Source organism: Somniosus microcephalus, chromosome 4 (genome assembly GCF_052327205.1).
Source record: "Somniosus microcephalus isolate GS21.2 chromosome 4, FLI_Smic_1.0, whole genome shotgun sequence".
In the NCBI taxonomy this organism is placed as follows: Eukaryota; Metazoa; Chordata; class Chondrichthyes; order Squaliformes; family Somniosidae; genus Somniosus; species Somniosus microcephalus.
In genome coordinates, this window is record NC_140990.1 from 195,585,922 (window position 1) to 195,610,483 (window position 24,562).

A 24,562-nucleotide genomic window follows, 5' to 3' on the forward strand; every position below is an offset into this window, starting at 1 on the left:
TTGAAGTCAATGGGAATCAGGGGGAACATTCTTCACTGGCTGGAGTCCTACCTAGCACAAAGGAAGATGGTTGTGGTTGTTGGAGGTCAATCATCTCCGCCCAGGACATCACAGCAGGAGTTCCTCAGGGCAGTGTCCTCGGCCCAACCATCTTCAGCTGCTCCATCATAAGGTCAGAAGTCAGGATGTGCACTGATGATTGCAGTGTTCAGTTCCATTCACAACTCCTCAGATAATGAAGCAGTCCATGCCCGCATGTAGCAAGACCTGTTGACATTCAGGCTTGGGCTGATAAGTGGCAAGTAACATTCGTGCCACAGAAGTGCCAGGCAATTACTATCTCCAACAAGAAAGAGTCTAACCACCGCCCCTTGACATTCAACGGCATTACCATTGTCGAATCCCCCACCATCAACATCTTGTGGGTCACCATTGACCAGAAACCTAACTGGACCAGCCACATAAATACTGTGACAACAAGAGCGGGTCAGAGGCTGGGTATTCTGCGGTGAGTTCTCACCTCCTGACTCCCCAAAGCCTTTCTACCATCTACAAGGCACAAGTAAGGAGTGTGATGGAATACTCTCCACATGCCTGGATGAGAGCAGCTCCAACAACACTCAAGAATCTCGACACCATCCAGGACAAAGCAGCCCGCTTGATTGGCACCCATCCACCACCTTAAACATTCACTCCCTCCACCGCCGGCATACCGTGGCTGCAGTGTGTACCATTTACAAGATGCACTGCAGCAATTCACCAAGGCTTCGACAGCACCTCCCAAACCTGCAACCTCTAACACCTAGAAGGACAAGGGCAGCAGGCGCTTGGGAACACATCACCTCCAAGTTCCCCTCCAAGTCACATAGCATCCTGACTTGGAAATATATCGGCATTCCTTCATCGTCGCTGGGTCAAAATCCTAGAACTCCCTACCTAACAGCACTGTGTGAGTACCTTCATCACACGGACTGCAGCAGTTCAAGAAGGCGGCTCACCACCACCTTCTCGGGGGCAATTAGGGATGGGAAGTAAATGCTGGTCTTGCCAGCGACGCCCACATCCCAGGAATGATTAAAAAAAGTGAGAAGAATGGCTAGGGATTTGGAAAAAAGTTATCACAGATTGTATAGCCTTGTGTTTCTCTTCCCTTTCCATCATCCCCCTTCCCCACGCAGACAGAAGATGAAGATGAATCATTTATTTTGGAGGACCCAGCTCTCTTGAATACGGATAACATTGATACACACTCAGGTGAAACCTCGTCTCTTGCTAGTTCAGACAGTGGGGACAGGACAAACTTAAAACGGTAAGTGTTTACAGAGAATATCAAAGTTTCTTCTGTCAATAAAAAAGATTTCACAAAGTGACAAGTATATAGAGCTCTGGGGGGGGGGAATCATTTCTATTCAAATTAAACTTGCTGGCCTTAATCTGGTATGTGTTTTAATAAGTTTAAATTGATTTGCAGTTTCTATCCTGCTGATCACCATGGTATGAACTAGAAATTTAACGGAGAGCTTCAGTTGGACTATATAATGGTTGGGCAGTGAAGTTATAAGCTGGAATCTAATCAGTGGGTCAGATGGTTTATATTAGAATAATAAGTACCTGGGAGTAAGTCAAATGCTGGGACCTAATCAAGGGTTATAATGGTTTTTATAAAAAAATAATGGATATGTGGAAGTGAGTCACAGTCTGGAATCTAATTGATGTGTTTAGTTCCTCTTGCAAGTCACAAGTCTCTGTTAAAATAAGAATGGTACACTAATCTTTCATATGCTACCCATTTTTCAGGATTGGCTGCCTCCTCCATAATCTTAATTCACGATATTCACAAGTGGCTTTTTACTGCAGATTTAGTGACAAACAATGTGATTTAATTGTAGGAAATTTTTAAAAAGTTGATTTAATGAGAAAGGAAAGGATAGGAGCGTACTCTTTTATTTACAATAGATCCCCATTGTCATTCAAAAAAATCAACTTTTGTTTTGTTGAAAATGGCACTTTTTCTTAACCTAAATGGGCTCTTTGCCTCCAGGCTACTCCAGTGGTGTCACTGCAGGGAGGAGTCTCTTGTGAGTGGAGTGATGCCATTGATTGCAGTGGGGACTGTAACTTTGGACTAGTATGGTAGCTGATCTGGGCCTGCCTAACTCCAGGAGAACATGCTGCTCTAGATTTTTCTCCCTCGCCATCCCCTCTTTAAACAATCCCATTTGGAAATATGTTTTAAAAGTAAAGCTGATCTTGCAGTGGAATTAATAAATGTATGCCATTGACCGCATTTTATTTAATGGATAAATTATCCTAATTCATGTGTAGTGCAACAGTACAGTCTCTTCGGGTGTCAGCGTGGGATATGGCAATTACCCACACTCGTGTTTATTGATCTCGGGCATGCTGCTGTGAGAAAGCACTAAAAATACTGCTATCTCGAGGAAGATTGCCCAGCCACTCTTCCATACCACCTGACAACTAGGCTCAGGCTGCATCATAGCAGGTTGCTGCCTTCTGTTTTTCCATTGGTGGTGTATAGAAATCTACTTTGGGAATGGAGGAGATAACATTCTACACTCAATAACGCCAATGGAAGCTGTGACTTGAAGAACTTCTCTATACTTATGAAAGAATTGTAATGTACCTTAACAGTGAAATTAGCTGCATTATATCTGTCATTGACTCCTGTAACTAATGCTCTTGATTGTCTTGGTTGATATTGATTTATTCAGAAGGGTCTAGATTAAAATCTGCTTTGCTATATTGGTGAAGTAGTAGCAGAACAAGGTAACGGTAAGATGATTCATCTCTCACCATTTCTTTTCCCTCTTCTCCCTTATTAACCTATGGCATACCCCCTATGACATCCAGAAGGAAAAAAGTTTCAGATGTCAGCTCATGTATTCACGGTTCAGTTGTTCGGCGATCAGTCCTTAAAGGAGTTTCTGCACAAGTTGTGTCTGCCGCAGTAAGTATATTTCATTGCTTTTTCAGAAGCTATTTTAAACATTTCTTGTGCTAGTGATGGGTATGCAGTTGTGTCATTTGGCTAAATAGCATTTGATTCCACCTGCAATACAAGTACGGCAGGGTGTTAGAATGGTGGCCGTTTTCTTGTTTCATTAGGAGAGTTGTGCTCAACAATTTTGAAAAAAGCATCTTGTCATTAAAATATTCTAAAACACAGACTGTTGTAAAAAGGAATTAGGGATGTAGTGGACTGATGTTTCTAAAAGCTATTGCATGGTTTCTTGATGGAAAGATTGATGTTATATGCATAATTGCAATGCCTGAGAGATAAGACTGGGATAACTAACTGACTAGGAAGTTTTCTATGGGCCAGAAAGAGAGAAGAGGCCAGGCCATGCCAGATTGTAGCTGGATATAGTCAAGAAGAACAACAACCTGCATTTATGTAGAGCCTTTAACATAGAAAAATGTCCTGAGGTGCTTCACAGCGGTGTAATCAAAAAACCACATGGCCACCTTGCAGTGGTCCAGTGGTTGTGGTATAACATTGCTATGCACTACAACATTGTAGAATGTGGACTTCCATCCACCATCAACAACAATTTGTGTTTACAAAAGTGCCTTTAACGTAGAAAAAAACTCGAGGCATAATCAAAAAATGGATACCGAGCCAAGATATTAGGTGGGGTGCTTGGTCAAAGAGGTGAGTTTTAAGGGGGGGGGGGGTGGTGGTGAAGCTTAGGGAGGAAATTTGAGAATGTGGGGCCAAAATTAGGCATAACCACTGGTGTTGGGAGGATGTGCAAGAGGCCAGAGGAATGGAGAGTCCTGTGGGGAGGGGTTTGTGTTATAGGGCTGGAGAAGGTTATAGAGATAAGGGGCATGGCCATGAACTGAATTAAACACTAGGGTGAGAACGTTAGATTTGTAGACATTGGGAGACCAGAAGCCAGGGAGGATAGGAGTGATGGGTAAGTGGGACTTGGTGGGGATTAGGATTTCAATTTCAATTTTATTTGTCACATAACCAAATACAACAAGTGAAATCCAATCAGTGAAATGCTTTTTTCTTAACGAGCCGAGCGCACCAAGCAGCAAAGGACACTTAGCTGCCTGGTACGCACGGAGCCCGCAAGGGCGGCAGCCATCTTCATCGGCGCCATCACAATAGGGTCCGCTCTCGCCTCGCTCCGCCTTTCCCGCACTCCTGCCCGACAATCTTCAGCCGCCGTGGTACCGACGTCCCGGGGCCTGCTTCTCCCTGGCTCTCCTTCCACCCGGTCTGACCTCCGAGCCTCCCGCGGTGTCCGACCTTCCAGAGCCTGCTTTTCCCGCCCTCGGTATGCTGGCCGCCTCCCCTCCTACCGGTTCGATCTCCGAGCCTCCCGCCGAGGAGCTGCCGACTGCCATGCTACAGCGGGTCGTCGTGGCCTCCATCGCTGCTTCTGCTGCCTCCCCGCCGAACTCATCAGCGCCAATGCACAGCGACTGTAGCGGGAGTGGGCCGACTGACTCAGGGAGAGCGCTTACCCTGCGACCGCCACGGACGGTATCTTGCTCCACTTATGAATGAACTGAAGTTTACAGAGGGTGGAGAATGAGAGGTCGGCCAGGAGAGAAGTGGATTAGTTGAGCCTGGATGTGACATAGGCATGAATATGGGTTTCAGCAGCAGATGGACTGAGGTATGGTGAAGGAGAAGCATGTTATGGAGGGGAAAGTAGGTGGACTTTGTGAAAAAGATATTAGGTGAAGGAAGATTAGCTCAATTTTTTCCCCACAAATCGTCGGTCCTTGGGGTTTGTCCATAAACAGCTAACATGTAGTTTACATGCTGTTAACTAATAATTCTCCAAATTGTTTATTTTGGCCTTGAAATTACACTGTGATATGTACAGATGTGTGTTTGTATGAAATTCCTTCCTCTGCCATTTTAATATGTTTTAAGCTAGTATTTTACGGTGTAATTTCAAGGCCCTTTTTTGAGAATGTAGTTAGTCAAAATCCTAATGACTTAAATGTTGTACTCTGCTGAAATTATCCAACTTAATTGATTGATTGAAGTCTAAATTTGAGAGGAAATGGTTGAACAGGATGCCAAAACATGGGCCACATTGACCACATGTGAATCGGGCTATACTTGTCCCTTATCATGGCTGTTCATGTTGATTGTAATGCATTGGAGTAGAAATATAGGAATGTTACTTCACATCTGAAACTCAGATGCACATGTCTGCTACCTGCCCCAATACCATACTTTGACCCAACGTCTTTCACACATAAACTAAAGCAAGTGGCTGTAAGTTTAAAACTACCCCCAAAACTATCTTTATCGATAAAAAGGGGATTTGTAATGCTTGAAGAAAAACAAAATATATTGGGGAAACATTTTCTCTGTTTATAGCAGAATTGCAAATGTTTTCATTATTCTTGCAAAATAGCAAACAGAGAAAATCTTTCCTAATGATTACTGTGACCCTGGGACTTGGAGCTACATATAGCACAGCAGGTTCCAGGTAGTTGTGTATATTGCTTTGTGTAATAGAATACTGTTTCACCTCTATGGATGTGTACCTGTCTAAAATAAGGAGAGAGAATATTGGGCCATAATTTGCTGTAGGAGTGAATTTAACAGTGTCTGCCATTAGTTAGACTTGCCCTTGCATGTTTAGCCATGCAAAAAATTTTAAAATCTAGTTCCTGAAAGTGTGAGCTGATAATGTCACAGTGAGGGAAACCGGGCATCTGGGACCTGAGTGAACAGGGCAAGCAACTGCGTATCTCCTTAAACAGTCAGAGTGAAGGATTGTGAAACTAACAGCACAAGGACTGAGAAGGAAGTAAAACAATTAGTCAGTGAATTCAAAGCCAAAACAGGTACAGGAAGAGAAATAAAAAGAGGGAAAGAAAGATTGGATTAAGAGAGAAATTAGACAGAAAGGGAAATTAAAAATTTTTAAATTTATTTTACAGTTTTTAAATCTCGAACAATTGGAACCAGAAGGAATGAGACTCCACACTTGTAATAGTTAAGTTTCAGTGCCAGAGGGGTTGTTTGGCAGTAATTAACACTTATCATGTCATTTAAAGGGGTACTTGGACTGAAATGGACAAGATTTAACTTTCTGTGGTGAGTTTACATCATATATACTGCCCAGATACAGCATCTTCATGCCGTTCAGTGCATTTCAGTGGTGAGGCAGACAGCAACTTGAACATTTTTCCCGTTTAGTGATCTGACATTGTGTCATCTATGTGACAGAATTGAAAAACTACCTGGATATTGAGTACAGTGGTTAGTTGGTGAGATGAGACTGTTTCATAGTAAATGTTTATAACTTTTTGTTTTACAGGATAGAGTGGATGCAGGATTGCCCACTGCTGTTGTAAGTACACTACTGTATATGCTCGTACAATCCTATATTATGGTATTGACAATACTTTCTATGTTAAAATATGTATAGAATTTACATATGTAAGTCAAGGAGAAAAATAGGCATTGTTGCGAGGTGAGTAGAGTTGGTTATTTTATGAATTATGGATCTGTTTAGGATAGAGACCAAGTTGGGTAAGATTGTGAATCAAAAACTGCAGTCTATTGTGCCGATGGAAGCTAGTGGTTTTTCTTTGTCTGAATTCTGCAACATAGTCTTTGGGGACAGAGGTTAAGTAGATCAGGGGTTCTCAACGGTGGTCCGCGAGAAAGTTTCAATGGTCCACCAAATCAGAATCTTTCTAGAATAAAATCTTTAAAAAAATCCCATTCTGTGAGCAGGATCAACAAAAAAGAGCGAGACCGATCAGTTCTGATGTCAGTGGTGCCCCATTTGTTACTAAGAATGAGATCTCAAAATAGGCTATATATTTTTTCACCCGCCTCCACAAAAAAAGGAGAGTTTAATTCAGTTCACCGATGCGAGGTTGGGCCGATGTGCTGCCGCCGCTGATGTTGGAAGAAAGTAGACGGCACCCCCTCTCCTCCCCCAGGTCCGTTAGTGACCGTTGGCAGTAGGTTCTTTTCCTGGCAGGCCGCACGCTCTCCTGCCTGCCATGTTTAAATCGGGTCAGAGGAGCAACAGACTGGTGCGGTTTGATGTCCGTTCTGTTGGGTAATGGGCTGAAAATTAACCAGAATGTTGGTGACTGTTCGCTGACTTCACCTTTCGCTCTTTATATGGCTGACTGCTGCATGTCTGTGGCAGCTGTTTACAGAGCGGAGCACACACAGGCGGCTGATCAAACTGCCTGCTGCTGCCGGGAGCTCATGGTCCCGGGTCTGAGTCCCAGGGGCATCACTCGCGCGAGGTGCGGATGGCCATGAAAGTTGACCTTTTTTATATGTAAAATATACCATTTTGCATTGGGAAGTGAGCCTGGAGCTTAGGTGCACATCGTATATAGTGATTCATCTAATTTTCTGTTGAAGATCTTGCTGTACGTGAATTTGCTGCTTGAATTTACCACGTGACGGGAGCCACTCTTTAAAAGAATAGTTGCAGGGGTCCATGGAATTTTTATAACGAGGGCCGGTGGGGGTGGGGGTTGGGGAGGTGCCTCAGAAACACAAAGGTTAAGAACCCCTGAATTAGATGATGCCCATAGTTGCCCAGCAGCTCTGATGACTCAGTGGCCCGTATTTTCCGATGCCTACGGGTGTGTATGCACTGTGTACACACCCGAAGGGACATCAGAAATGGCGGTTTCAGGCATGTGAAGCGCATGCGCTGAAAACCCGCATTTCCGATCTGACAAGAATGCTCTTGACAGATCGCACGCCTACCCTAGAGAAGGGCCTCTGTAGGGGGAGAGTTCAGCTTTCTGTAGAACCTCCGCCTGCAGAAACCCCTTAGAAATCTTACGCCTGGTAAAAGCAAGCGTAAGGCCTGCTTTTACCAGCGTAAGAGTTGAAAAAAGTATAACTCCTATTTATAATTTAAAAAGACTTTTAATAAAGGTAAGTTTATTTTTAGCCCCGTAAAAAACTTTTAATTTTAATTTTTTGAAAAAATATTGTTTAAAATATTTAATTTATTGTAATTTTATCTCATTAAAAAAGTGTGATGGTTTAAAAAAAAAAAAAAAATTATTTAATATTTTACTGTGTTTTTGGGGTGATCTCCATTCATATATTTGACAGGTCTATCTGTCAGAAGTATGAAGGGAGGTTCCCTTCTGCTATTGGCTAGCCTGACCCATGTGATCCCAGGGACGCTTGCGAACTGCATGCTCCCCTGGGATACGTGGGTCCTGTGCATTTCGACTTTGGAGAGGCCCAGGAGCAGAAGTGTATGCACCTCGGGAGCCCTCGGGTAAGTTCGTAGATTTCTTTCCGACAGGAGGCACCCGCATGCCGGAAGCCTCCTATCGGAAATTACGGGCTATTATTTATTTGGTTCATGCCCCTTTTCCCTAAATAATAGCCTTTATCAGACTCTCAATTGGAAGACCCATGTTTGCATTCCACTGCCTATCTGAAAATAGGACCCATATTTGCATTTTGTGACTGGGCACGAATGTAATTTTGCTTTGATCTCTCCTGGCATAGTGTTTTGATTTGATTTTGTTGCTTTCACTTGAAAATCAGTTTGCATGGGCAAAGCCTCCCAGCCAACTCAAGTGGTGTCAGAGAGACAGTTGATTTTGTCACTGTGGGCCTGGGAAAGCTTGACCCTAGATTTAGACTGGCCTACCATAAAATAGTACCCAGGTTTGCAGTCCTGTCCTTACCTTATAAAACAGTGCATCTTCTAACTTACTACAAGCAGTGCTGTGGAAGACTTGCATAAAGATAAATGAAAGTTGAAACAGAATTTACTAACTTCTTATTGGGCATTGTGTCTGAATGTCGTTGAAAAGGAGATAGTGCAGGAAAATAATATGTCTCGAAAAGATGGAACTGTGTTGTATCTTTAGAAATGTTATAATTTGTGGTGCGCAGAAATTCAACATTGCTGGAGCAGGAAATAGTATGTTGCAGCCAAGAATCTCTAATTGTATTTTTTGAATACTGTTTGTGGTTCTCTAGGTTGTATCAAATGTAATAGCAGTGGGAACATCACATGGACTGGCACTCGTATTTGGTAAGGTAGAAATCTTCGGCAGTCTTTCTAATGTATAGTAACAAAACGTAATGACGTTTGTAGTATTGAACTGAAAATTCTACCTGCTAATAATCCATGACCTGAACCCTCAAATACTTTTAGTTTAATCATGCCTGTGTTATGTATTTTTAAGAACTCTTGTCTGCATTTACAATTTTATGACACAAATTTGTTTTTTATGTTACTTAATATTTTTTGTTTAAAAATTGTTAATATTTACAAAGAAGGTGACATAGGGCTAATTCTGCAATTCAGCAATTCCAACAAATTGGCACTGTAAAGGGACATGGGATAGAAAACTGTAGGGCCCAGAGCCCATGATATTCTGTTCAGTGAAATGAATGGACAGAAAATCATGAGCTGCAGGTTGATGAGCTCCCAACACATTCCCTGTGAGTGCTGATCCTTCCTGGCAGTGCTTGACTGTGGAATTCAATTCAATTTCAATTTCAATTTTATTTGTCACATAACCAAATACAACAAGTGAAATCCAGTCAGTGAAATGCTTTTTTCTTAACGAGCCGAGCGCACCAAGCAGCAAAGGACACTTAGCTGCCTGGTACGCACGGAGCCCGCAAGGACGGCAGCCATCTTCATCGGCGCCATCACAATAGGGTCCGCTCTCGCCTCGCTCCGCCTTTCCCGCTTTCCTGCCCGACAATCTTCAGCCGCCGTGGTACCGACGTCCCGGGGCCTGCTTCTCCCTGGCTCTCCTTCCACCCGGTCTGACCTCCGAGCCTCCCGCGGTGTCCGACCTTCCAGGGCCTGCTTTTCCCGACCTCGGTATGCTGGTCGCATTCCCTCCTACCGGTTCGACCTCAGCCTCCCGACGAGGAGCTGCCGGCTGCCGTGCTACAGCGGGTCATCGTGGCCTCCATCATTAGCCCTAATATTAAGCTGGTTTCCTTGGAATGAGCTAAAGCAAGTCTTTTTAAAAAAAAAAAAAAAAAAAATCAATTTCCTCAGTGTGTGCTTCCTCCATTGTTACTCTTTGGCACACATGCCTTCTATGCTGAGACAGCTGATGACCTCTAGGGCCTCTGCTTACATTGCTTTTGAACTGGTTGCTGGGAGTTGTGCAAAAATGGCTTCTCTCTCTAATTTTGCACTCGTTCATTGTGGGGAAGCATCTAGTTTCCACTCGCTGCTTCGATCCAATATCACAGTTGAGATTGAGAGCTCAGCTGAGTGGAGGGATCTACAAAATTAAATGTCCTAGACGTTGTGTAATTATGGGTGATATTTTGACAGTACAGGAAACTTTGGTTTATCCGGAGGTTAACTGTCTGGAATGCTCGAGCCACCGGCAAAAATCAGGAGCCGTTTCGTTAGTTTTTTTTTCTTTTCATTGCTTTTTTTTCCACCAGTCAGGCTCTGCAAGGTCTCGCTGAAGCTGTTGCTAAGCTACAGAGACGCTTGCAAGGTACGGCCGACTGTTTAGAAGCTGTTGCTAAGCAACAGGGTTTGTTGCCAGATACGGAGCTCAAAATCTCCGTATGTTTCAACATTAGTGCTGGTTTGTCCGGCAGTTTTGATGGGACGGCAACAGGTCGGTGCCGGATAGCACAAAGTTTCCTGTACTCTGGCCACTACTATTTTTCAATAGACTCTTGAATTTCAGTATTGTAAACTTGCCCCCAAAATCCAGTCTGTGTCCCAGTATAGGGGGTAACAGTAACCTAAAATGCAGGTGCATTGGATCCCTTTTAGCTTTGGGGCATGTATAATGCAAAGTATTTTGGTTTTGTTCCAGTGTGAGATCAGAAGATTACATTGATCTCTAGAAGTACAGCATTGCTCTGATCCAAGTAGACTGAGTGATGTGTTGCTTTTACTAGTATAAATAAAATGATTAATGTTACAAAATTATAGCTGAGTGGGAAAGTATTGCATACATTTTTGAAGAACCTGCCTGAGCCTCATACCAATGAGAGATTTATATATGTCTGTCAATTATTTTGGCTAGAAAACGAATACTTGCATTTAAGTAATGCTGAATGGTGTCATCACTATGAATTGCTTTTGGAGTGCAGGAGTCCAAATTGCTTTTGGACTTGTTGGCCTGGAATTTCCGGTGGGTAATGATGGCGAACTGCCAGCGTTCGCCATCATTACCCCTCTGAAACTGACTGCAAATTCAGGATTTAACGAATGCGCATTTGAACGCGGAAATCCTGAAGTTGTGGTCAGTCATTCACTGCTCCGACACTGGGTGTGCTGTGGATCCCTCCCCAACCCCCATAGCCAGCAATCAGTGAAACTGATGAAAACTTGGGCTTTGTGGTAACATCGCTGTTAAATACCCCATTAAATATTAAGCCTTCTTGGAATAGGTGTAACTGGGGTTTTAACATTTATATTGACTAGTAAACAAATGTTCTGGCCCTGAAAAACCTTTTTATATTTGTGGAGTTTCAAATTTCTCGATTATGATGACAATTACAATTTAAAAAAAAAAACATTTTTTTAAAAGTTTGTTTATGATATTTCAGCTTCTACCTTATCCCCATGTGAGAGTCCCAATCTTTAGTTCACTCTCTAACATTTTTAAAAAGTCCGGATAAAAGCAGCTTTTCATTTCCTGTCTAAGAGAATTCTTCAATGTGATTGGCTGCTTCGACAGCTTGTTGACGTCATAGCAGCATGCACTAGAAATCCCCATGACCGAGCGCTGCAATCAATTGAACCTCAAAAAAGGCAAACTTCTCGCCACAGAGATCGTGGGAAAATTTCTTTGGGGCCAGTGGCTAGCGCCTTTGCTTCACCACTGACTGCAAATTACGGGCCAATATATAGGCTATCCTCTCCATCATTTGCAAGGTGCTTCAATACTTGACGTGTCAGTTTGGTTTAGTGCTATGGGCTCTCTCCTGAATCAGAAGTTTGTGTCACTCCAGGATGTGACCATGTAATTTATGCTGACAGGATAGCACAGTCTTGAGGGAGTGCTGGAGCGGTGCTGTCTTTTAGATGAAGTGCCATCTGCCTGTTCAGAGAGACATAAAAGATCCAATGACACTTTTACAAAAAGAGTAGAGAGTTTCCCAGCCAATATTTCTCCCTCAAATAACACCACCAAAACAGACTAACTGGTTTGCTGTGTGTGGGATCTTGCTGTTTGCAAATTGGATGACATTTTTGTCTAAATGACAGGTACTCCAAAAGTAATTTGTGGAAGCACTTTGAAATTTTTCTTAGCGATGTAATAAGGCTATATAAATGCAAGTCTTTCTTTTCTGATTGTAAAACACAGTAAGCATAGTGATCTTACTTGTCTGTATTCTCTTGATATGAAAGATTACAATTATAGGAAGTAATTTAACTGCTTATGCTCACTTTGACTTTCTACAGTGACAGTTCATGTAATGTTTGCATCAACCCTTTTTGCTGTTTTTCTTCCATGTGCAGTGTTGTGTTCTTTTTAAGTTATAGAGGAAAAGTTTAACAGTTTTTATGTGAATTGTGCTGATAACGCTGAACGTTGACTTGTGGCCTCTTCTTTCTCCTCCTGTCCTCGTGGATGTGATAGGAAAAGGTACAGAACACAGAGGTGTGGGTGTACCTAGGGGTTTGCTTGCTTTCTGCTTCTTTACAAACTGGAGCTCCATTAATAGGCATAAAGTGGGATTGCATATTCTGGTGCCATAGGTTACAAAATTCTTAAGAATTTTTAAATATTGTAGATGTGTTTAATCTTTCAGGCTTTTCTGTCAAGCTGTCTCCACTGTACAGATACAATGGGTATACTTCATAGATAAACAATACTAGCAACAGAATTGTTAGCACCATTTTCGGTTTGTGATTTTCCCCTCTTAGTGCAAACTTTCTGTGAGCAATATTTTCTCCTTTTAATCTGGATTTAAACCTCCATAAAGATAGGAGGAGCTCCAGATAACCCCCTTATTATCGAAACATAGGAAAGTACAGAAAAGGCCATTTTGGTTTGTCTGTTTCGACGGCCCCTGTGTTCAATAATACAGGAGAATACACAGTTCGGTACCTGCATCCCTCAACTTTTTTTTTTGTCAACTGTCTGTCCCGTTCCCTCTGAAAAACACTGATGCTGTCATGATCACATTTCTGGGCAGTCTATTCCAAACATTCCCCACACCACTCTTTGTGTGAAGTATAGATATCTGATTTGTTCATTCACTTTGCCCCTTCTCAGATTCATTCCATGCCCTCTTGTTGTCATTCTGGGGGCAATGATAAACAATTACTCAGGGTTCAACTTGTTGATCTCCTTTCGCATTTTGAATTCAGTCTAGTCCCGTTACCTTAACATGAATTATTGAATTATGCACTAAAATCTGTAGTGAGGCTTGGATCCACAACCTTCTGAAGCTGAGGTGAGAGTGTTATCGCTGAACCAAACTGATGCAGTAGTAGGTAGAAAACAAGGCTACGGACCAAGATCTGGAAAGTGGGATTAAGCTGGATAGCTCTTTTTCGGCCAGCACAGACATGATGTGCCAAATGGCCTCCTGCGCCGTAAATTTCTATGATTCTATTTCTATCCTGTTCAGATGAACCGAAAAAGTATTTTTTTAGTCGTTCATGGGATGTGGGTGTCGCTGGCAAGGCTAGCATTTATTGCCCATCCCTAATTGCCATTGAGGAGTGGTGTTTTTTGACAATCTGGTATTTTCATGGTCACCATTACTGATACTAGTTTTTTATTCCCGAATTGTTTAATTAACTGCCGTGGTGGGATTTGAACTCACTGGATCGGGATCATTAGTCCAGGCCTCTGGATTGCTAGTCCAGTAACATAACCATTATGCTACCATACCTCTTCTGTTAACTGAAAGTTGCTTAATTCCAATTACTGGATAATTTGAATTTTTTTAGGGCCCAAAATAACTTGAATTAAGAGGAATAGACCTCAATAAGGTCCACTATTGGTTGTCTCTTTTCTAGTGTAAGCAAACTCCGCTTCCGTAGTCTCTCCTTTTAGCTTGGATGCCTGATGACGGGCGTCAGATGGGTAGCCAATCACTGCACCTTTTTATGTGCCATGATGTCCTTCCTGAAATATGGCGACCAGAGCTGTACACAGTGCTCCAGATGGAGATAAAGAAATGCCCTGTACAAGCTCACGATCATATCCTGTCCTATTCTACATTCTATACAGCCCAAGATCCTATTGGCCTTATTAACTAACTGCACAGTACTTGCCAGTGCTGCACACTGTGCAGGTGGTTTGAATGATGAACAATATGAAGTATTAAGTTGGTTTCCACAAGCTTGTAATATGGCTCAGCTGCAGTATTCTTTCACTGGCAAGCATACCCATTGTCTCAACTAGTAGAGGTGTACTTGATGAATTTGCTGTTATTTTGGATTTGGAGGGAGAGGAAGAGTAAAAGCATGTTATTGTTTGTAAATATGGGGATATTTGGCAGAAAGTAAATGTCAGTACTGTATATGGCATTTTCTATTAAAATTATTCCCTTTCACCCAATAACCATTACTAACATTTTATTATAATAATGATAAAACTAATGATATTTTGACAGACTAATGATTTTATATCCTACAGTTAATGTTTTATTACTGGTAAATTATACTGGTACAGTGCTGGCTTACTGATAATCTCAGAATTTGTGCCCAAGAATTTTGTTATTCCAAGAATGAAACAAAAAAGTAGTATTTAAATGTCAACTGATTTTTTTTGTAAAGAACTTTTTCGTGCGATTTAAGGGTTCAAAAAATGCCTACATTATTGGCCTAAAGTCATTGTTTAGTGAAAATAATTTTTGGTTTCAAATATTATAAGAATTAATCTTATTTTTTAAGCAACTTGTCAGCATGTTAGACTGAAATGATGTGGCAGATTTGAAGTTTACTCAATTCATAAAATGCTGTGGTATAATCTGATTTTGCAGATTATTAGAACATTATTTTCCCAAATTAAAGGGCAACACCCAGGGAATGATCAAATGCTGTCAGTTTCATGGTTTGCCTGGCCCCATCTCGTGTGTGTGTGTGTGTGTTATAGGCCTATTTCCATCTTTTGTGTGTGTGGTATTATAGGCCTGACTCCATCTCTTGTGTGTGGTATTATAGGCCTGTCTCCATCTCTTGTGTGTGGTATTATAGGCCTGTCTCCATCTCTTGTGTGTGGTATTATAGGCCTGACTCCATCTCTTGTGTATGGTATTATAGGCCTGTCTCCATCTCTTGTGTATGGTATTATAGGCCTGACTCCATCTCTTTTTTCATAGAAAGGGTTATGAGAACATGCAGTGCTTTACCACAAGTGGTATTATGACTAAGACTATCATATCATTTAAAATGGAGTTGGATTAGTATCTGAAAAGGAAGAACATAGAAGGTTATAGAGTAAAGGGAGGGAAATGGCATTCGAAGTAGACAGTTCCAGTTGAAGAACGGGCACCTTCAAAGGTGTGATGAGCCGAATGGCTGCCTTGTGTATTGTATGATTCTATGAATGTAAAGTTGTTTACCAGCTTTAAATTTCAGCCAAGCTTAGACGGCAGTTTACTTCCTTGGAAGAAGGACAGCGCTGTAGTAAAACCTGTGTTTTACGATAACTGTTGAAAATGTAGATAAATTGAAGAATTATTAAGAGAAGGACACAGCATTAAAGCAATTAGTGATTAGGTGATAACTGGATTAATAGTGCATTTATATTGAAAGTACACTGAAAGTACTTGGACCATCATTAGTTCTTGGCAGATAAAACTGTTGCTAGCGCCTGGCTCCAACTGGAAATCTCCTGACCAGGAGAGAGTTTTGCAAAGTTAAAATTTACAGTGCATGGTTGGAGCTGTCTGCATTCTAAACTTTTAAATCAACTCTGGGTACTTGGGGGCGAAGGGATCCCCAGACCACTTTTTAAAGCCAGGTTTGATAATGAAGTGGAGGCTGTGTACAGTACCATGCTGTGTCAAACCCAAGGTGCAAGGGTGCCCCCTGCAGGAGATCTTGCACAGTTTTTCTCTGGAGTCAGGTTGGGATCTAACTCGAGAGTTACACTACAATTTTAGCTGTGCTAGAAAGTGGGAACCCTGCTTCACTGCAATGCTAAAGTCACAGTACAAAAGCATCCTAAGTGTCCTATTTATATGAATAATCTTCAGTGTTTCTTAGCAACTCACCTACCTGTTCTTTATTATTGGATTTACTGGCTTACAAAATATTAGTGGATGTTTAGGCTTCTTCCTAATATGTTTTACTCGTGCTTAATGCAAAGGGTCAGCTTCCAAAGGCAAGTTTGTGCTTCCTATGAACTGAAACTTGATCTTATCCTATAAATAGGTAAGATATAATGCTGCAGAGTGAGCAGTGAACCCCTATACTGTTGGGATGTGCACAGCGAATAGTATAGCTGCCCACGGTGTCCTCCAAATCTCTTGGAAAACACCACATTAACGGACCACATCACTCAGGCTAAAAACTAATCGTTTATTATAAGAAGGAAAATTATACAGAAGCAAAAATAAATCAGCAGATAAACATAGCAAATACAAAAATTCACATCATGTGTTTCAAGACAATAACATTTCCGAAGAGTTATCAATTCTCTTTAGTGATTATTGGAACATGAAAAGTTTTGAGAAATTAACCTCATGTAGCCTGTATTAGCTCACATCCTGTATAGCAAGAGTGGAGTAGGATAGTTGAAGAATGTGGGACATCAGCTTGGTCATATATCACTCCTTTCTTTTTTGCCCAAGTTGTGTTAGCATGAATTGTTTGCTGAGGTAAAATAGTTGCAGCTCATTTTAAAAGTAAAATATGAAGTAGTATATGGCAACATTTGAAATTCTTATACAAAAGCAAAATACTGCGGATGCTGGAAATCTGAAATAAAAACAGAAAATGGTGGAAATGCTCAGCAGGTCAGGCAGCTTCTGTGGAGAGAGAAACAGTTAACGTTTCATGCCGTTAACTCGGTTTCTCTCTCACCACAGATGCTGCCTGACCTGCTGAGTATTTTCACATTTTCTGTTTCAGTATTTGAAATTATTGCCTGTTTTAGTTTCTAAACTAGAAACTGAAACATACCAGTGAAAACCTTTTAAATATTAAAATCTTAAATCTGTACATTTTTAAGAACAGAATTTCTGACTGTAGTGAAGAATTAAATATTAATTTTATTGGTAGGAATTAGTAAGACAAAATGGCCATTGACCCATTCTAATTTCTATAACATCTGATCCTAAATTACTAATGTAGAGTTCAAGCCCCAAGTCTTTTTATGTAAAAAGCTACCTTTAAAATTTAGCATGTAGGATAGTTTTAATAATATGTATCGTATTGTATATACTAATGTAACCCCACTATTTAAGAAAGGAGGGAGAGAGAAAACGGGGAACTACAGACCAGTTAGCCTGACATCAGTAGTAGGGAAAATGCTAGAATCTATTATTAAGAACGTGGTAACAAGGCACTTAGAAAATAATAATAGGATTGGGCAGAGTCAACACAGATTTATGAAAGGGAAATTGTGTTTGACAAATCTGTTTGAGTTTTTGAGGTTGTAACTAGCAGAATAGATAAGGGGGAACCAGTGGATGTGGTGTATTTGGATTTTCAGAAGGCATTTGATAAGCTGCCATATAAGAGGTTATTAAACAAAATTAGGGTTCATGGGATTGGGGGTAACGGACAGAAAACAGCGAGTAGGAATAAACTGATCATTTTCGGGTTGGCAGGCTGTAACTAGTGGGGTCCGCAAGGATCAGTGCTTGGGCCACAGCTATTCACAATCTGTATCAATGATTTGGATGAGTGGACCAAATGTAATATATCCAAGTTTGTTGTTGATACAAAGCTGGGTGGGAATGTAAGTTGTGCGGAGGATGCAAAGAGGCTTCAAGGGGATATAGACAGGCTATGTGAGTGGGCAAGAACATGGCAAATGGAATATAATGTGGAGAAATGTGAAGTTATCCGATTTGGTAAGAAAAATAGAAAAGCAGAGTATTTTTTAAATGGTGAGAGATTGGGAAATGTTGGTATTCAGAGGGACCTGGGTGTCCTTGTACACGAATCACTGAAAGTTAACATGCAGGTACAGCAAGCAATTAGGAAAGCAAATGGTATGTTGGCCCATATTACAAGAGGATTTGAGTCTAAGAGTAAAGACATCTTACTGCAATTATATAGGGCCCTGGTGAGACCACACCTGGTGTATTGTGTACAGTTTTGGTCTCCTTACCTAAGGAAGGATATACTTGCCATAGAGGAAGTGCAACTAAGGTTCACCAGACTGATTCCTGGGATGGGGGGATTGTCCTATGAGGAGAGATTGAGTAGACTAGGACTGTATTCTCTAGAGTTTAGAAAAATGAGAGGTGATCTCCTTGAAACATACAAAATTCTTACAGGGCTTGACAGGGTAGATGCTGAGAGGATGTTTCCCTTGGCTGGGGAGTCTCGAACCAGGGTTCACAGTCTCAAAACAAGGGGTCGGCCATTTAGGACTGAGATGAGGAGAAATTTCTTCACTCAGAGGGTGGTGAATCTTTGGAATTCTCTACCCCAAAGGACTGTGGAGGCTCAGTCGTTGAGTATATTCAAGACAGAGATCGATAGATTTTTGGATATTAAGGGATATGGGGATAGTGCAGGAAAGTGGAGTTGAGGTAGAAGATCAGCCATGATCTTATTGAATGGTGGAGCAGGCTTGAGGGGCCAAATGGCCTACTCCTGCTCCTATTTCTTATGTTCTTATACTGATCACTGCTAGATAGTGGAAGGGATTAGAGTAACTAGCTTAGGTTCAGGCGCAATCCCACTCTGCCTTACTGAGCTGGCAGTATATGACAGGCAATTGAAGGATGTGATTAAAATACCCTAACAGGTACCAGTGAACAATTGGTATTTCATTTGATCAATTCTCTAATTTTTTTGCTAAATGCTGCAGTTGTGTAAACCAACAAGCCCTTCATACAGACACAAAGCAAAGTCAATTATGGATTTTTTAAGTTAGCAGTGAAGCTAACTTGACATTTTCAGCATTGCAAATCTGACACTTCATGGCAATTCTGAGTCAATGCATGAATTGTAGGCTGAAAGGGGAAAAGTCTGAATTTAGAAAAAAAAAATCACGAAAATTTAAAGTCTGAAAGTGAAAAAAATTGTCTACTTTGGTCAGAATCTACAGTGGGATTTAGATGGAAAAAGAGTAGCTTTTTATAATTTTTAAAAACATCTTTTTCACCAAAAACATGATTAGCACGCAGTCTTCACTTTAATTTAAACTTTCCTTAATTCACTTGAAATTCTGCTTTGATCACATCCTTTGCTTTTTAAACTGTTTACTCTCATAGGAATGTTTAAAAAAAAAAAAAAATACTTGGATAAGAAAAGGCCATTTGGGCTATCAAGTCATTTTGTTCCACAAAACAGTTGCAATTCACTCTTTTTAATGGATCATACTCAACCCATCTAATGATTGGGAACATTTACCCCACTCTCCTCCCCAAAATAAATCGAGCAACAATGTAGATTAGGTGTCAGCCTTGGCTCGGTGGTTGCACTGTCTCCTCTGAGTCATAAAGTTCTGGGTTCAAATCTGAGATTTGAGCACATAATCTAAACGGGCACTTCAGTGCAGTACTGAGGGAGTGCTGCACTGTTGGAGCTGCTGTCTTTCGGATGAGACGGTAAACAAAGTCTGCCCTCTCAGGTAGTCGTAAAAGATCCCAGTGCACTATTTGAAGAAGAGCAGGGGAATTCTTCCGGTCTCCTCGACAACATTAGGATTTGGAATGCACTGCCTGATTCAATAGTAGCCTTCAAAAGGGAATTGAATAAATACTTGAAGGAGAAAAAATTGCAGGGATATGGGGCAAGAGCGGGGGAGTGAGACTAACTGGATTGCTCTTTGAAATAGCTGGCACAGATTCGATGGGCCAAATGGCCTCCTTCTGTGCTGTACTATTCTATGATTTATACCGCCAACCAACATCTGTAAAAACAGATGATCTGATCATTTATTTCATTGCTGTTTGTGGGACCCTGCTGTGTGTAACCTAGCTACTGTGTTTCCCACATTACAACAGTGACTACACTCCAAAAGTACCTGTACTTCATTGGTTGTAACACACTTTAGGATGTCCTGGGGTCATGAAAGGTGCTATATAAATGTAAGCTCTATATTTCTTTAGATATGCTCGTCTCGCCTTGCTATCCTATGATGCAAGTTCTTTCTTTATACAATCTTGATTGCTTTCTTTTCTTCATGAACATTTCCATGGTTTCAACATCTTCTATCTTTGTGTTCTTATGTCCCTCCACCCCATTTCTATCAGGTCTTTTTTAAAAAGGTGTTAATTACGAACACACGAATTAGGAGCAGCAGTAGGTCACTCGGCCCTTCGAGCCTGCTCTGCCATTCAATAAGATCCACATTCCCGCCTACCCCGATAACTTTTCACCCCCTTGCTTACCAAGAATCTATCTACCTCTGCCTTAAAAATATTCAAAGACTCTTCTTCCACCGCCCTCTGAGGAAGAGTTCCAAAGACTCACGACCCTCTGAGAAAAAATTTCTCCTCATCTCTGTCTTAAATAGGCGACCCTTTATTTTTAAACAGTGACCCCTAGTTCTAGATTCTCCCACAAGAGGAAACATCCTCTCCACATCCACCCTGTCCAGACCCCTCAAATTACTTCAGTTGTGTGCTTATTTCACATACCCATGCTTGGGGGAAGGGGAGAAATAGAGTTCGTCAACGATGTCTACCATTTTACCAATGAACATGCTGTTCTAAATCATGTGTTTTAAAACAAGCTGTACAACTTTTTTAATAGTTCAGAATGTTGTTGCTGTTCTGAAATTTATTTTTATAAGTAACTGGAAGATCTCACGGGGAAAACTTTTTCCTTGGAGCTTAAACTTCTGATATTCTCTGCTGTGCGTGGAAGCAGAGGTTATAACACGACCTATAAAATTTGGATTAAGCCACTAATTGGATGCAAGGATGGTACCTGTGGTCTTTTCACAGCCTTACAAGAGAGATGTGTAACCATATGGTAAGCTTCCCTTCTGTTTCTGAAGTGTCTTTGTTTTTCAGATCCAAATCAGGCTCTGCGACTGTGTCTGGGGAGCACAGCAGTGGGAGCTCAGTATGGAGCAGTGTCTGCGCTCAGTATCAACAGTGACTGCACTCGGCTCCTCTGTGGGTTTGCTAAAGGACAGGTAAGCTTGGGTGACATGCCATTATTATTTTGTGTGACAGGGCTATGAATGGAGGACTGGAGGTCCTTTTTGTTGGGAGGGGCTAGGACTTTTTGTACATTTGTCTGAAAATTGCCTTCAGTTTTAGCCACCATTTTTGTTACTACTTCTTCCAAGCATTTGATTTGGTGGGCAAGTATTCTTGTCAAATCATGATTGGCTCTTCAACTTGCAGTAACCTCTGTGCCACAGTTCATTTCATGTATGGCTAGGCAAAAATAATTACATTTTAAAGCATATTATTTATTGGATACTCAATTTACTAAGTAAAATGACTGAAGTATTAAAATTTAATTTATTGATTTAAAAGCAGTAAGTTGCATAGTCTGCCAGTTTTCTCTATGCAGCCTTATACAGGAGGAATGGCCTCTTGGGCAAGGTACCAAAGGAACAGTGGCACCCATGGAATCATACTGCTACCCCCCTGGCATAAATGTACAATAATCTAGCTTTGTACCATGAAAAGTAGGAAAGTACCCCTAGCACTGTTCCATTTCTTTGCTTTTACTGAAAACGCTGCCATCTTGATGCTTACATTCCCTATTCCCGGATGACCAAATGATTTTGCCTGGTGAATAGTTGAGCTATGTCAGTTAGGAAGGTCTCCGACTCGTTGTGGTCTGGCTGTGTTGCTTGACCTCTGTCGGAGAAGTTGGGGTGCCTCAATTGGCCGCAGTGAAAATTGGCCAGGATTCCCACTCCTGATCATTATCCAGCATCCTCTGCTGCAAATGCTTGTATGTGGATGTTGGGGGGAAAAAATAAGAATAGCTCAGCTGTGATGCCCTTGCAATTCAATAGGCTGTAAAATCTTACTGTTGAGACTCGTATGAATAACGGTCACTTTGACAAGGCACTGGGGCAAGGCTGGCATCGGTGGAGCTGAACCTCAGCAATGAGTCAATTCCCTCGGGAGAAGAGGGGAAGGGAAAACAATAACAAAATAAATCACTGATTCCCTGCATTGGATAGGATTACTGGGGATACTATAGAAATTTGTTTGTTAGAAAGCCAACCCTACAACCTGGTACATCAATCACTCTGGTTGGAGACTTGTGTGAGATGAGTCTGAAGCTCAGTCTATCTCAGAGTAGAGGATGGGGTACTTTATGTACCCTATTGAAATAACTTCTTATTACAGAACTATAACTGGGAATAATGATGTGTTGACTTTCTGGGTCTGTGCCAATTAACCCTTTCACTCCTAAGTTCCGAAAGATTTGACTTCACCCGTATTGGTGACAGTAATTATGTTTCATTCAGTGAAAGTGGGACTTGATACATTAGAGCATCTGAGCAGTAGTTAAACAAGGCGCAATCAAGGTTTATATTACCCTTTGGGCTCTGGGTAGAAGACACGATCTCCACGGGTTAACCCCCGTCGGACCTGGCCTCTAGGCTTGCTCGTCTGCCTGGTGTGACACGTGTGGGTCCTCCGCCAACCCCAAATCCTCCTCGGCTCGTGTGGTGGATGTTCCAAAGCTTTTTGCCGAATGCCTCTACAACCTAAGTGTTTGAGAGACCCCCTTCTTCTACTTCTTCCCAGCAAAGCCTATGGCAACCAGTTAACCCAAGCATTGACTTACACCTGAATCCCCCCCCACCCCCCCGTCCAATTACAGGGATGCCACATACCTAATGGTCCCCCTACCCCATCAGGTCCTCATCTCATGTCACCACGACATCATCTGTTTTTGACCATCAAGACTCATAACCTGGGGTAGTTATGGCAACACAAATGGAACATAGGTAGAGATATGGTGTCTTTGCCGTTTGCCTGTTTTTAAAATTCCCTGCAGGTATTATAACGTTCCACACATAACCTTGATTCTCAGGCTAGCTGTTTGCTGTTTTTATTAATAAGTTTGCTGAGAAGCACTTTTTAAAATTTTGATCAAGGGAGGCCCACGCCTGCATTTAAAATCTAACCGCTTCTACCCAGGGTATATTACACTAGTTTTAAAAGCATGATTATTCAAGCACCGTTGTGCATTGCATATCAGTTACATAATAAAAACAATACAAACTTAAGCCTATAACTAATATTATTAATTTCATTTAGTCCAGTTAGTAAGTAGGGAGACTCAGAAATGAAGACTTTCCCCTTAGTTTTTTAAAAATTTGTTCCTGGGATGTGGGCATTGCTGGCGAGGCCAGCATTTATTGCCCATCCCTAATTGCCTTTGAGAAAGTGGTGGTGAGCTGCCTTCGTGAACCGCTGCAGTCCGTGTGATGAAGGTGCTGCCACAGTGCTGTGAGGGAGGGAGTTCCAGGATTTTGACCCAGCGATGATGAAGAAACGACAATATATTTCTAAGTGGAACTTGCAGGTGATGGTGTTCCCAAGCGCCTGCTGCCCTTGTCCTTCTAGGTGGTGGAGGTTGCGTGTTTGGGGGTGCTGTCGAAGAAGACTTGGCGAGTTGCTGCAGTGCATCTTGTAGATGGTACACACTGCAGAACGGTGCGCCGGTGGTGTAAGGAGTGAATGTTTAAGGTGGTGCCAATCAAGTGGGCTGCTTTGTCTTGGATGGTGTGGAGCTTCTTGAGTGTTGTTGGAGCTGCACTCATCCAGGCAAATGGAGAGTATTCCATCACATCCCTGACTTCTGCCTTGTAGATGGTTGAGAGGCTTTGGGGAGTTAGGAGGTGAGACACTTGCTGCAGAATACCCAGCTTTTGACCCGCTCTTGTTGCCACAGTATTTATGTGGCTGGCCCAGTTAAGTTTTTAGTCAATGGTGACCCACAAGCTGTTGATGGTGGGGGATTTGGCGATGATAATGCCGTTGAATGTCAAGGGGCACTGGTTAGACTCTTTCTTGTTGGAGATAGTCATTGCCTGGCAGATGTGTGGCGCGAATGTTACTTGCCACTTATCAGCCTAAACCTGAATGTCGTCCAGGTCTTGCTGCATGCGGGCATGGACTGCTTCATTACCTGAGGAGTTGTGAATGGAACTGAACACTGTGTAATCATTAGCGAACATCCCCACTTCTGACCTTATGATAGAGGGAAGGTCATTGATGAAGCAGCTGACAATGGTTGGGCCTAGGACACTGCCCTGAGGAACTCCTGCAGCAATGTCCTGGGGCTGAGATGATTGACCCCAACAACCACAACCATCTTCCTTTGTGCTAGAAATGATTCCATCCAGCGGAGAGTTTTCCCCCTGATTCCTCTTGACTTCAATTTTACTAGGGCTCCATGATGCCACACTCGGTCAAATGTTGCCTTGATGTCAAGGGCAGTCACTCTCACCTCTGGAATTCAGCTCC

General features: G+C 41.9%; 1 protein-coding gene across 12 annotated transcripts in view; it reads left to right on the forward strand.

Annotated features, from left to right (window-relative positions):
* Positions 1-24,562, forward strand: part of vps8 (VPS8 subunit of CORVET complex) — a 957,961-nt gene that overhangs the window by 10,552 nt on the left and 922,847 nt on the right. For 8 of the 12 annotated variants that reach the window (XM_085985671.1, XM_085985669.1, XM_085985662.1 and 5 more), the window contains exons 3-7: positions 1,134-1,309; positions 2,872-2,968; positions 6,324-6,356; positions 8,996-9,050; positions 21,125-21,249. In XM_085985671.1, the coding sequence (XP_085841797.1) occupies positions 1,134-1,309; positions 2,872-2,968; positions 6,324-6,356; positions 8,996-9,050; positions 21,125-21,249 (486 nt within the window). Of the gene's footprint in view, positions 1-1,133; positions 1,310-2,871; positions 2,969-6,323; positions 6,357-8,995; positions 9,051-10,639; positions 12,607-21,124; positions 21,250-24,562 lie in introns of those variants that run through there. The other 4 variants (XM_085985661.1, XM_085985668.1, XM_085985660.1 and 1 more) reach the window with 3 other exon arrangements.